Here is a 12,398-nt window from a genome sequence, read left to right as displayed (position 1 = left end):
AATTTTAAATTCCTATCATCTCTTCCATATTTATTTTATGGCAAATTCCTGACCTTTTTGTAGTGAAAAGGGGGGGGGGGTCATCCATATGGGTTGCTCTGGAGATCAAATCGGCGTTAATATGTCTTTGTCTTTCATCATCTGATTATAACAAATCATAACATTTAATTTTTTAACCAAGCGGGCGAATTCAAGCAGTTGATTTTTCTTAACCTTTCCTCTGGTATTTGGTATACTAAGAATTGTCTTTAATTTAAACTTCAGAGATCGATAGAAATGATAAAATTTTATGCTAATCGCCTCTAGGGGTTAAAAGTAGATAGACACATGCCTTGTCTTATCTCAATTTTATTTAAGATTTTTTGCAAAATAGATTTAAAAATTAAAATTATCAAATGGTTGACTGCAGGATGTCTCTACGTGGGGACCCTATGAACGCTGTGTCAGAGGGTGGGGAAAGTATGGATATGGATACTGAAGAAGATGCATCCCAGACTACTGAGCCTAAGGTATGGAATCTCCGAACTAGAATCTCAAGATTTCACCAAATTTTTAACGAAGATGACGATACAAAATTTAATTTTTTGTTTAGATAAATTGTAAAACATATTATTTTACGCGTTAAAAAAGAACAACATTTTTCCTCATAAAATAAGTCTTAAAGCTTGAATTTAACTTAAACTAGAAGTATGTATTCAAAATTAAGTATTAAACAGATAATCATTTTGATTTGATTTTGTTCAATACCCGATTGTATTTTTATCATTTCGTCATTTGTGAAAGTAAATTTACTCTACAGGGCTATCCACCAAGGTTGAGACTTCGGAGAAACTGAACAGATTTTATTCAGACTTGTTTTTGCATCTTTGGCTTCCCGTATTATAAACACTTCAATCTGTCACTGCCAAATCATATAATTTAAAAATAAGAACGTCAATAAAAGCAATAATTAAAACAATTAAAACAATAATTAAAACCTTTAAATAGAAGTATTTAAAGAGTTTAAGGTAGTTTTAGAGCTTTAAAAAAACTAATCACGAAAAATTTGCATATATAAAATATTAAAAATGAGCACTATTAAAATGGCGCTTCAAGAATTAAAATATCGTCTTTGTTTTAGGAGGAGAGAGATGATCTGATAAACCCGTTCTGGATTGAGGATCGGGATCTCGGCCGAGGAGAGGTTGATTATCTCTCCGGAGCAGAGATCACGTTCTGGAAAGATTTGATTGAGAAATATCTGCATCCTCTGGATGCTGACAAAGCGAAACAGGTGAAATATAATTATTTTTTTAGCAGATTCCATACTTTACAGGGACTGTAAGCGTTTTTTTTCAAGTTAACCACTATCGAAAGATGACAATGCCCGATTTACAACGGTACCCTTGAAACCTTAATCTGATAATAAATGTGGAAGATACTGTCGTTTTTCTGATTCGGAAAGTGTTGATTTCTGAGAGTTTCTCCATTGCTCCATAATGTGCAAGTCACGTTGGCAGAGAAACCACAAATGAAAAGAAGCGAAAACGTTGATATCTCAGTCATACCTGTTCAGACTAAGTTTTCAAAGGTACCGTTGTAAATCGGACATCTTCATCTTTGCATGGAGGGTCACTTGAAATTACACTTAATAATTAAAATAATATTATGACTGATCTCTACAACGCGACGAGTGACGACCTCAAGTAAAATATAAAATAAAAATAAAAAGCTAAGTTGTTTACAGGTTATATTAGAGTACGACTATGGAAAGGCATAATGTTGATTTGTAGATTATCCCCCTAAGATGTTTTTAGAATGCCAAATATGTGTTAAAATTTGTATTATAGTAACATCAAACTAGCACTAAAAACAGTCAAAATTGGATTTTACCATAAAATTACAAAATGCCGTGAATTGTCCAATGTTGGGTTGGTGACATGTTACAAGGGCCAGTAAACCTTATTTTAAAATAAATAAGATATCAATTTTTTCTCTTTAAAAACTATTCACAATTGTGGTTTCTGTACTAAAGCAACCTTTGGATTTACGGTAAGGTAACAAAGGAGTAAATTGTCAGAATTGAGATACAATTGAGATTAGAACCACAGTCCCTTGAAGGGGTGGATGACAAAAAAAGATTTGCAACACCCATTTACAAAACCTGTTTCTTGCAATTTGATGCAATTCTTATTTGCAAATAATTCAGGTTCAAGTTTACATTACTTTACATGATTATAAGATAGGACAAAGGTGTTTCATAAGATCGGAATTTGTTTTGGACATTTGAGTTGAGTTTTTTAGGGTTTAAATTTGGATTCTGTGGAAAAGTTTGTCCTGTTTCAGATTTATTTGCTGTTGCATTTTGACTTTTAAGTTTTTAAATAAATCTTATAACTGTTTGCATTCCCTGTACTAAGATTGTTATGATTGGCATTATCAGGTTGGGTATTAGAGCTAATATCTCCTAAAACCCTTCCACCACCATATGTTGCCTTGTATCCGCCCCTCCCCCTTCGTTTATGGAGTTGTATTGTTGTCTACATTGTGCATCAGTTTGATCGTATCAAAGGAAAACAAACCTGGAATAAGAACGGACCAAGAACGGGTTCTTGAGGAACGCCCATCTCTATTCTTAACTCGTAGAATCTGGATCTATCGATCAAGACAAAGATTTATGATTGCAAATACCCATTTTTCAGATTTAGAATTTCAAATACCCATTTTTCAAATTTAGGATTGCAAATACCCCTTTTTTCAGTATTATCCAATGCTTTTCAGTTATTCTAAATCATTTTGCAACTTTACTCACTGCAAAAAGGGTTAAAGCAAAATAAAAATCAACTCCTGAAAAATTAATTCAGGGTTAGAATCAATTCTCAAAAATTCCTATGATTCCCAATAAACTTGAATAAATTTCGTTAAAATGCGATCATGAGCACTGTGCATAAATGCGCAAAAAAAATAGAAATACGCTTACTGATACAGCAAGATAGTTGATATAACGTATAAGGAACTAATATTATCAAAACAATAACATATGATTGTAAACAAATGGTCCAAGTTGCTTACCAATTTTGCTTTATTTACCGTAAACCAGTTCCTGAGTAATCCATATACGTCAGAGTAAAATATACGGAAATCCTATCCCCCCAACCTTACAGCTATTTTATATGTATATTGTATATTATTAATTATTAAAGAATCAACCAGAGAAGCTTCAGTTTATTATATTTTTTATTATATATCTATAAAAATATATTAAGTCAGAACTCATAAACCCCTTGACTGATTGGCTCCAAAATTTGGTTGGGGAACTCGAGAGAACCACAGGAATGTTCTTATCCTGTCTTTGAGATTCTAAGTTGAGTGGGTCGACTTGTTTATTGAAAAAGGTCAAATCGTAATTAAGACCAATCGCGGGTAAACGGCTGGGATAACAATGAGTGCCCTGAACTATCAAACTAGTTTATAAAATTGCCTTTATTCAGGAAAAATTGACCGCTGGCCTGAAGGAGCTGAGAAACCAGTCTGTGTTCTTCTTCTCCGTGTTCAACGCGTTGTTCGTGTTGATCGTGTTCATGTTGACACTCAACAAGGATATCCTCTACATCAAGTGGCCCTGGGGCGCCAAGGAGAATATTACACTAACTGAAGATGGTCAGGTAATTGAAATATGAAAGAAATTAAAAGTAAATTTAATTAACCCTCCGTTTGTAGAGTGACATATTGTATTCACAACAGTACTCTTTGATGCTTTTGATGGATGAAGTATTCTTATTTTACCATCTGAAAATTTATATTTTTAATTGTGATTTCTCTGTAAACGTGATTTATACTACAAAGAGATATCTTCCACATTATTGTTCAGATAAAGGTTTGAAGAGTAAAGTGATGAAACGGTAGTGCCACTTGAAATCACTCTTATTGCCCTTTAACGTATACCTTTATACTTCTCAGTGTTTAACGTATACCTATATACTTCTCTGTGTTTAACGTATACCTTTTTACTTCTCTGTGTTTAACGTATACCTATATACTTCTCTGTGTTTAACGTATACCTTTTTACTTCTCTGTGTTTAACGTATATCTGTATACTTCTCTGTGTTTAACGTATACCTTTTTACTTCTTTGTGTTTAAAGGGACAGTAAAGGAAAAATGACAGGAACATCAGATAGATGTCTTCTATGGTATCGTTCAAAAGCTGAGAACTTCAGCTTTCATCCTATACCCCCTTTCATTTTTCCTTTACTGTCCCTTTAACGTATACCTTTTTACTTAACTGTGTTTAAAGTTGAATAAGAATATTTTATATTTTCTGTGAATTCTTTAAATTCTCAATATTATCCTAAGAGTAAAAACTAAGGTGTATCCTAATAGCGTAATCAACATGTCGTGCTAGTACTATATATCTATCCTATATAGCAAACTTTAAGAATGAATGGAGGTGAGAGAGGGGGAAATGCCGGTTAGTGGGGAATGTGGGGGGGGGGGTTTAAAGCACTATATTTCTCGACCTTGGCCTGGGTCTAGGCCTATGTGCCTGGCTGCCTGGTTGGTTTGAATATGGTTCATTCTTCAAACAACATATTTAGTTCTACTTCACTTTAAAATATGCTCCAGGCTTAGACAGGGTTTAAAGGGACTGTATATAATTTGCAGCTATTATATGATGTAGGAATTGTGTAATGTATTTATTATTTAGTCTAATAACTCAAGCAATGGTTCAGTATTTGTAGCATATTTTTGGTTAAAAGGAACTTTCTTAAACATTTTTTAAATTAAAGAGACTGTAAAGTAGCATATTTTTGGATTAAAGAGACTGTTTGTAGCATATTTTTGGATTAAATGGACTGTATTTAGCATATTTTTGGATTAAAGGGACTGTATTTAGCATATTTTTGGATTAAAGGGACTGTATTTAGCATATTTTTTTATTAAAGGGACTGTTTTTAGCATATTTTTGGATATTAAATGGACTGTATTTAGCATATTTTTGGATTAAATTGACTGTATTTAGCATAATTTTGGATTAAATATACTGGTGGAATATTTTTAAAACAACATATTTGGGTTAAAGGGACTGAAAAAACACATTTTTTTGTTAAAGGAACCTAGGCAATAGGCATTTTTATCAGCAAATCTATCCATTTTATCCACATTCTTTATTATGTTTAGCATGAATCAAGAATAAAAGGAAACCAATAAAAGAACGCTTTTGTATAATAATGTAATGTCATCAGAGACCTTTCGTGTTGTATTCATGAATTCTATAGTTTCTGCAAAAATGTACAATTTCTCATAATTGTTTGCGTTTATTTTTGCGTCATGGTATTCTTTACTGCATCTTTTTGTTGACTTATGCGGCAAAGACGAATTGTTCTCAAAGTTAAGCCGAGTGGTCACATTATTTGAATTTTTTTCTGATCCATGTTTTTATTACGTTTTCAGGATGCGGATCCTCTTATGGATTGGTGGGTCCGTCCTAGTGAACGATTTTTGGACCCCCCCCCCCACCTATCAATTTTGTACATGATAATTAGTCAGAACTCATAAACCCCTTGACTGATTGGCTTTTCAAATTGCCTTGGCTAATTGAAAGGCTGTAAAGTGTAAATAAAGTGTCAGCGTTAATATCAAAACAAAGAAAAACGACTTAACTTCTTAAATTTGGATTTTTAACAAGCTTTTTCTCAAATTACATGTTTATCAGTAAACAAGGAGAAGTTGTTAATTGACAGTTTGACTTTGTTTCCATGTTTTATGTGTATCCATGCTATCTGAAAGCAATTGTTAGAAATAAAAAATTTAGATCAAAAGTTGTCTTCATTGAATTGATATATACGACGATGATTGTACATTTCTCAGTTTATTCTAAATAACGAAAAAAAAAAATTCAAAAAGTTATTTTTAAAATTCAGTTTTAGATTTTTTTTTTTTTTAATGTCCTGTCATGTTTGAATAAGTTTGATATACTGTTATATTTTCCAAGCTATTATTATACTACAAATATACTGTTATATTTTCCAAGCTATTATTATTATACTACAAATATACTGTTATATTTTCCAAGCTATTATTATACTACAAATATACTGTTATATTTTCCAAGCTATTATTATACTACAAATAATAATTTACATTCTATTGCAAGACTGTAATTAACTGGGACAGTTCATTTTTTATATTTTTACAATCATGGCCATCGACTAGCACCCCCTCCCCATTTTTTTATCATGCATATTAATCTTAGTCTAAATATCAAGTTAACCGTGTTCAGAGCATTTTTTTCTTAAAGTTGATTATTTTAAATTGCGGTTTGTTCCAGACAGAAAAATAAAGTTGTTATCTTTTTCATTGTTAATCTAATAAAGGTCATTTTGGGGTCAATTTAGTATTATGTCAAAAGTCCCTATAATTTCTTATACATTTTACTCATCTAGACTTCGCATGTTTTGAGCTCTTTCTCATAAATTCATGAATTTTGTTATAATTTATAAATTTTAGATTGATCCTTATACTTTTAGGATAAAGTTTTATTATCAATTTCTTGTTATTTTAACCATGCTAAATATACGATCGCATGATTATCTTTTGTACTTAACATGGAATTAAATGTTAAGATTTTATCTTTAATGCATTGTTTCTTCTTGTTAAAAATGTATAACATTTTTGGGACTTTATGATATTGTTTAAATAATGAACACATTATTTTTTTTAACACAGCGTTCAAAATTGACAAATCATGACATATCATAGATCGGGGTATATAGAAAGCGATTAGTTATCGAGTAGTTTTCATTTAATATCGAGTAGTTTTCATCTAATTTGAGTAGTTTTCATCTATTATCGAGTAGTTTTCATCTAATATCGAGAAGTTTTCATCTAATATCGAGTAGTTTTCATCTATTATCGAGTTGTTTTCATCTAATATCGAGTAGTTTTCATCTAATATCGAGTAGTTTTCATCTATTATCGAGTAGTTCTTACTTGCCGCGCAATTTTATTTGATAATCAAATATAAAAAGAGTATTCTATGAATTAAAAGGATTGTAAACGCATTTTAAAAACATTCACTTTAAATGTCCGATTCACAACGGTACAAAAAAAATAATTTCAAAATTCAAGCATTGATATTTAATTCATACTTGATCAGACAAAGCTTTAAAGAGTACAGTTGTAAATCAGGCATTGCCATCTTTGCCTGGAGGGTCACTTGAAATTACGCTTACATCCCCTTTCAAATAATTAACCATTGAAAGGGGATTCCTGATTAATGTTTACTTTTTTTCAATCTAATCATAATTATTGAAAAGTATTTTGTAAATCAGATTTTATTTTTGTTTTGTTTTAGCTGTTGGTTCACACTGAATACCTTCACCTGGAGCCGATTGGTATCGTTCTAGTTTTCTTCTTCTTCGCTATTGTCGTGATTCAGTTTATTGCTATGCTGTTCCATAGGTTAGTAAAATCATTTCATTCCCCCCCCTCCTCCCTTCAATTTTTTATGTGTATTAATAATGCTTTCAGGGTAAAATTGATGATTTTTTGTTTAAACGCATTGAAAATATTTATTTATAATTTTTCGTTTTTTGACAGAAAACTAAAGTCTTAAAGGATATTCAGAAGAACGAAAGTTTTTAAGAACGGTTATTTTGCTAAAATTTTCTTATATTTTTTATGTTTTTGTTTGACAATAAATATTTTTTGTATTTAGGTTTGGTACAATTTCTCATATTCTGGCCTCCACTGACCTAAACTGCTGTGAAGCTAAGGAGGATGTTCTCTCTGATGAGGTCAGTATTTAGTTTCTATCTCAGTAGTCATCTTTCTTTTCTAACAGTTTTTATGATTAAATAGTAATATGTTTTGAACTACAGGGTTACCCACAAAGGATGAGATTTGAAAGACGACTGTACGGAATTCCCTGCAACTTTTAATTTATTAAGTTCTTTACAAAACCATTTGATAGGCCATAAACAGGCTATCAAGCACTCTTTACAGTCTTATCCTTTGAAGCAGTCGACAAGATTTCTAAAATGTTTTGCAGACTAAACATTTTTCAGATTTGGATTATTCCAATGACCTTTTTACGTGTACTCTTTACCATCATGACCTTTATCATTATTAAAATTTATTGTGACCTATACATGTACTTCATGACCTTTACATACTGACCTCTATGACCAATGTGCTTCATGACCTTTTCGTACGGACCTCGATGTACTCAATGACCCTTCTATACAGGCCTTGATAGAGAAGAATGCAGTTGAGATTGTGAAACAAATGCAGAGATTGAAGGGACTGGACGATGAATATGATAGTGATAGTGCCGCCAGTAATAGGCTTCAAACTAGGTAAACTTTTATTGGATTATCAAGCGCAAGAATGTAATGCAAGGAACGTTAATTGCAGTAGCATATACTCTGCGTAGATGTTGAAACCAGTTCTCTCTGGGCAGAATTTGTAAACAAGAATAGATGCATCAGTGTTCGTTTAGTATCCGAGGAGGTTAAAAGCATTGAATTTTGATAATTTTGATAATTCACAAAATAGTTTCCTATGACCAGAATATTTCATTGATTATTTATGTGAAAGATGGATCCCATGTCAGGCTTCGACATCCGTCTTGTGTTTACATTACCGCCCAGTGACAGTACACTGCAGTACAAAAGATGCGTACACCTCCGAAATAACTTTCCTTGCATTAAATCCTTGATCAAGCGTACCATCCGTCCCATTTATTTCAATAAAAAGGTACTCGCCCCAAACCTTAAACCTTTTGATATTTCAAACTCATCATTGAACTGAAATTGTCAATGTCTACACCATCTGGTTGCTAGGATATGGTTTCTGTTCAGTTTCTATAGTGATTTGATTTGACATATTATAAACTGCCATTTTTACTCTTACAACTGACCCTGCATTTTAAACTCTGATCAAACTATGAGATAAGTAAATACTCTATTTTTAGGAGAACGATTCACAATCTAGAGCGCACTCGACAGAAGAAGCGCGCGATTGGAACCCTGGACGTTGCGTTCAAGAAGCGATTCTTTGCGCTATCAGGGGAGGAAGATCCGCTAATCAACAATGAGCACAAAGTTAACCGTAAGCTTAATTTTATTAGAAGAATCTACCATAATACCTCAAATATTTTGTTAATGGCAAGTTTTGTTTATATAAAGTTTTTTTACCCCCTTAAATTTAAATCTAGAGCTTTTCAATAGCTCTTTAATAAAGTGATTGAAAAGATATAACATTTCAATCATACGTCCAATTTACTTTAATTTATCCAGAATTTGAAATCTAAAAGGTTAATAGTGGTATTTTTTATATTGAAAGAACCCCCCCCCCCCGAGTCACTTCCACTCAATTTATTTCCTTGTATACGTTCTGTTGTGGACATTATAAGTGGTGTAGATGATGATTGTGAAGTTTCAACTTACTACAATAATAATTGGGAGTGTTGAAATCATAAATAATGGGAATTTTTTTTGAATAAGACGAATCGTTTTACAAATAAGAAGACCAAGCTTTTCATATTTCATTGATAAAGTGTAGTTTGAATTTAAAGTATGGCAGCATGTTTTGTTTGAATGGTAATACTTGTTTTACGAATTATCTTATTCTCTATTTTGTTTAGAAACTCCTATCCTGGGTGCAAAGCATCATCCAATGCGTAGAGAAACTATTAAAGCTCTAGAACACGCCAGGGACAATCTTATCAGGTCAGAATCAGAGATATTTTAATTTTTTTGATAAATCTACTAGTACCATTATTAAATTAAATAACGATAGGAGTGGCTCGTTCTCTGTAGAATTACAAGACAGAGGGAGCCTGTTCTACGCCGACTACGTGTAACTCCTTTGGGCTTCTGCCCCAATGGTTATTGTGAACAAAAACCCTAAATCTTGAAAAGACTATCGTGTCCTATTTATTATTTTAATTAATTTATGGTACTAGTAAATTTATAAATTTATATGAAGTTCATGTCGAACCGGTTCGGATCATGCAGTACATGTTGAACCGGCTCTGATCATGCAGTACATGTCGAACCGGCTCTGATCATGCAGTACATGTCGAACTGGCTCGGATCATGCATGTGTTTTTCTAATTTTACTTTGTTATAGTAAAATTATCTCGTAAATAAAACTGATCGGCTAGACTGTTCACTTTGAGAGGGGTGGGGGGGGGGGAAGGGAAAGAAGTCCCCGCCCCCCATTTTCATAAAATCTGATGTTAATTTATCTTATTGAACTTGATTTAGTGAACGTAAGCAGTCTAAGATGCAAACCCTGGGTGCATCTAACCCGCACAACAACAACAAGGAGAAACATAGACCAGGGACTAGGATTACAGGGGAGACTGTAGAAAGGGTCTTCACGCCTAATGGAGGGTTGGATAATCAGGTAAATATGACGAAAAGTTGGATTTACATTTCCTTTTTGGACAAAATATTTAAATAAATTGAACCGATCTGTTTGATTAAAAAAGTGAAGTCGTGAGTTCTAAAATATTTTAGTACTAGCCTTAGAGGGCGCTTCGCGCCCATCTTCTAAATTAATTGTGAACATGTTCTCTTTGTGTACATCGTAAAACAAAAAGAAAAAAAATTAGCGGATTTTCACAAAAAATTTCGTGGATTTTCAAAATTTTAAAAAATTTAATGGAGATCGAATTTTTATGTAGACAAATATTTGAAATTTTGATCATTCATAAACCTTCCCTGGGGTCCTTAGATGTCCCACAAAAAAATTGGGCCCGATAGGTTCAGCCGTTTTGACGTTTATTGGATACAAACAGACAGACAGACACCAAGACAGACAAACAGACAGACAAGCCAAATTTATAGATAGATAATGTTTGTCTTATTAAAAAAAAAAAATTCATAAATAAAGATTTACGAAAGTGTCAGTGTATTGCTTTTGATGTCTAAAATTTTGTTGAAATGGTTAATTGTAGTAAAGGGTTTGATTCTTATTATTACAAAAACTTGTTCTAGGGATTTGAAGGAGGGCCGTCCAGTAATACAGACGACGATTCCTCGTCAACAACCAGGAACTCAAACCGTTTACCCACATATAGGATTCCAGATAGAAACCTATCCTCCTCAGACCAGGTAAATGTCTTCTTCCAGAAAGTAAATATCGTCTTCTTCCAGAAAGTAAATAACGTCTTCTTTCAGAAAGTAAATATAGTCTTCTTCCAGAAGGTAAATATCATCTTCCATTTGTAAATGTAGTCTTCTTCAAGAAAGTAAATGTCGTTTTGTTATTCGATAGAAAATCCCCGAAGTAAAGTCGTCGTAAAATCTGGAATAGCAATACAATTTTCGAACCAGCATATGTAATGTATTGCTCTTAGCTTCTTCAAATTATGTTTTTTTTTGGTAACATGAGTATGCTGTCCAAATATTGAATAGTTAATGAAATACAAGTTTGTTCATTTTAAATATTGCAATGTTCTTATCATTACTTTGTGATCAAGGTATAGCTACGGTGGTAAGCGGTTCCATCACTACTATGAAGACGATTTTATTTAAGTTTTGATTGTACAAGTTTACAAGTAATAAAAGAGAAACTTTTTAATTGATAAATTCTCTTGACTTCTATGCTTTTGCGCATCCATGCTGTTTAACAGTTTTTTTTAAATCAAAATTGAATTCGAAATTCGTCTTAATTGTATTGATATAATCGCCTACCACTGTATTTTATATATTTCATTAAAATGTTAATCGCTAATTATTTTTTATTGTTTTAGGGTATCAGCAGTTCCAGTGCTACAAGCAAGATGTGATATTAGAATCAGTGTTTATCATTTTAAATCATTTTAATAATTATCCTGTGATTTTAACCAGTTCCAATACTGCCCCTTGCCAGTCGTCTTCATTTAATGAATTTCTCGGGTTTTAAAATTTAAACCTGATGTGTAACTGTATACTTGTTAAATGTACTCTACCGGATTTTACCAATTCCAGCGCTGCCGCTTTCCAGTCGTTTTCATCTTATGAATTTCCCGCGTTTTTTCTAAAAAAGCTTTTTGTACTGTTCACGTGTTCAGTGTACTGTACTAGTTTCGACCACGTATTTGTTTTACTCGAATTAATTTTAGTCAAATTGTAACTTTTAAACACTATGTGGAATTTTATACATATTGTAGTCATGTATTTTAGTATATAATAATTATAACAATGATAATAATTGTTTATTATTTTTATTGCTATATCTTACAATCGCCGCTCAATTATGCCATTTCATCAGGGCCTCTTCTGATGAATGAAGTCAACAAGCTAGTAAATGAAGGATACAAATGTGGTGAATTAATGAATGTTTTAAAACTTAACTATAAACTTGTATGTAAGAATGAATGAAGTCAACAAGCTAGTAAATAAAGGATACAAATGTGGTGAATTAA

General features: G+C 32.3%; 1 protein-coding gene across 2 annotated transcripts in view; it reads left to right on the top strand.

The window, feature by feature from the left end:
• Positions 1-12,398, top strand: part of LOC111707702 (uncharacterized) — a 46,661-nt gene extending 34,263 nt beyond the window's left edge. For both annotated transcript variants that reach the window (XM_023480841.1, XM_023480842.1), the window contains 11 exons: positions 410-509; positions 1,121-1,273; positions 3,471-3,644; positions 7,335-7,441; positions 7,698-7,776; positions 8,228-8,337; positions 8,955-9,091; positions 9,627-9,711; positions 10,252-10,393; positions 10,987-11,103; positions 11,745-12,398. In XM_023480841.1, coding sequence (XP_023336609.1) covers positions 410-509; positions 1,121-1,273; positions 3,471-3,644; positions 7,335-7,441; positions 7,698-7,776; positions 8,228-8,337; positions 8,955-9,091; positions 9,627-9,711; positions 10,252-10,393; positions 10,987-11,103; positions 11,745-11,780 — 1,240 coding nt within the window. In that variant the 3' untranslated portion in view covers positions 11,781-12,398. The remainder of the gene's footprint in view (positions 1-409; positions 510-1,120; positions 1,274-3,470; positions 3,645-7,334; positions 7,442-7,697; positions 7,777-8,227; positions 8,338-8,954; positions 9,092-9,626; positions 9,712-10,251; positions 10,394-10,986; positions 11,104-11,744) is intronic.

Source organism: Eurytemora carolleeae, unplaced genomic scaffold (genome assembly GCF_000591075.1).
Source record: "Eurytemora carolleeae unplaced genomic scaffold, Eaff_2.0 scaffold828, whole genome shotgun sequence".
Taxonomy (NCBI): Eukaryota; Metazoa; Arthropoda; class Copepoda; order Calanoida; family Temoridae; genus Eurytemora; species Eurytemora carolleeae.
Note: the sequence above shows the minus strand (reverse complement) of the source record. Positions and strands in the feature narration are given on the sequence as shown.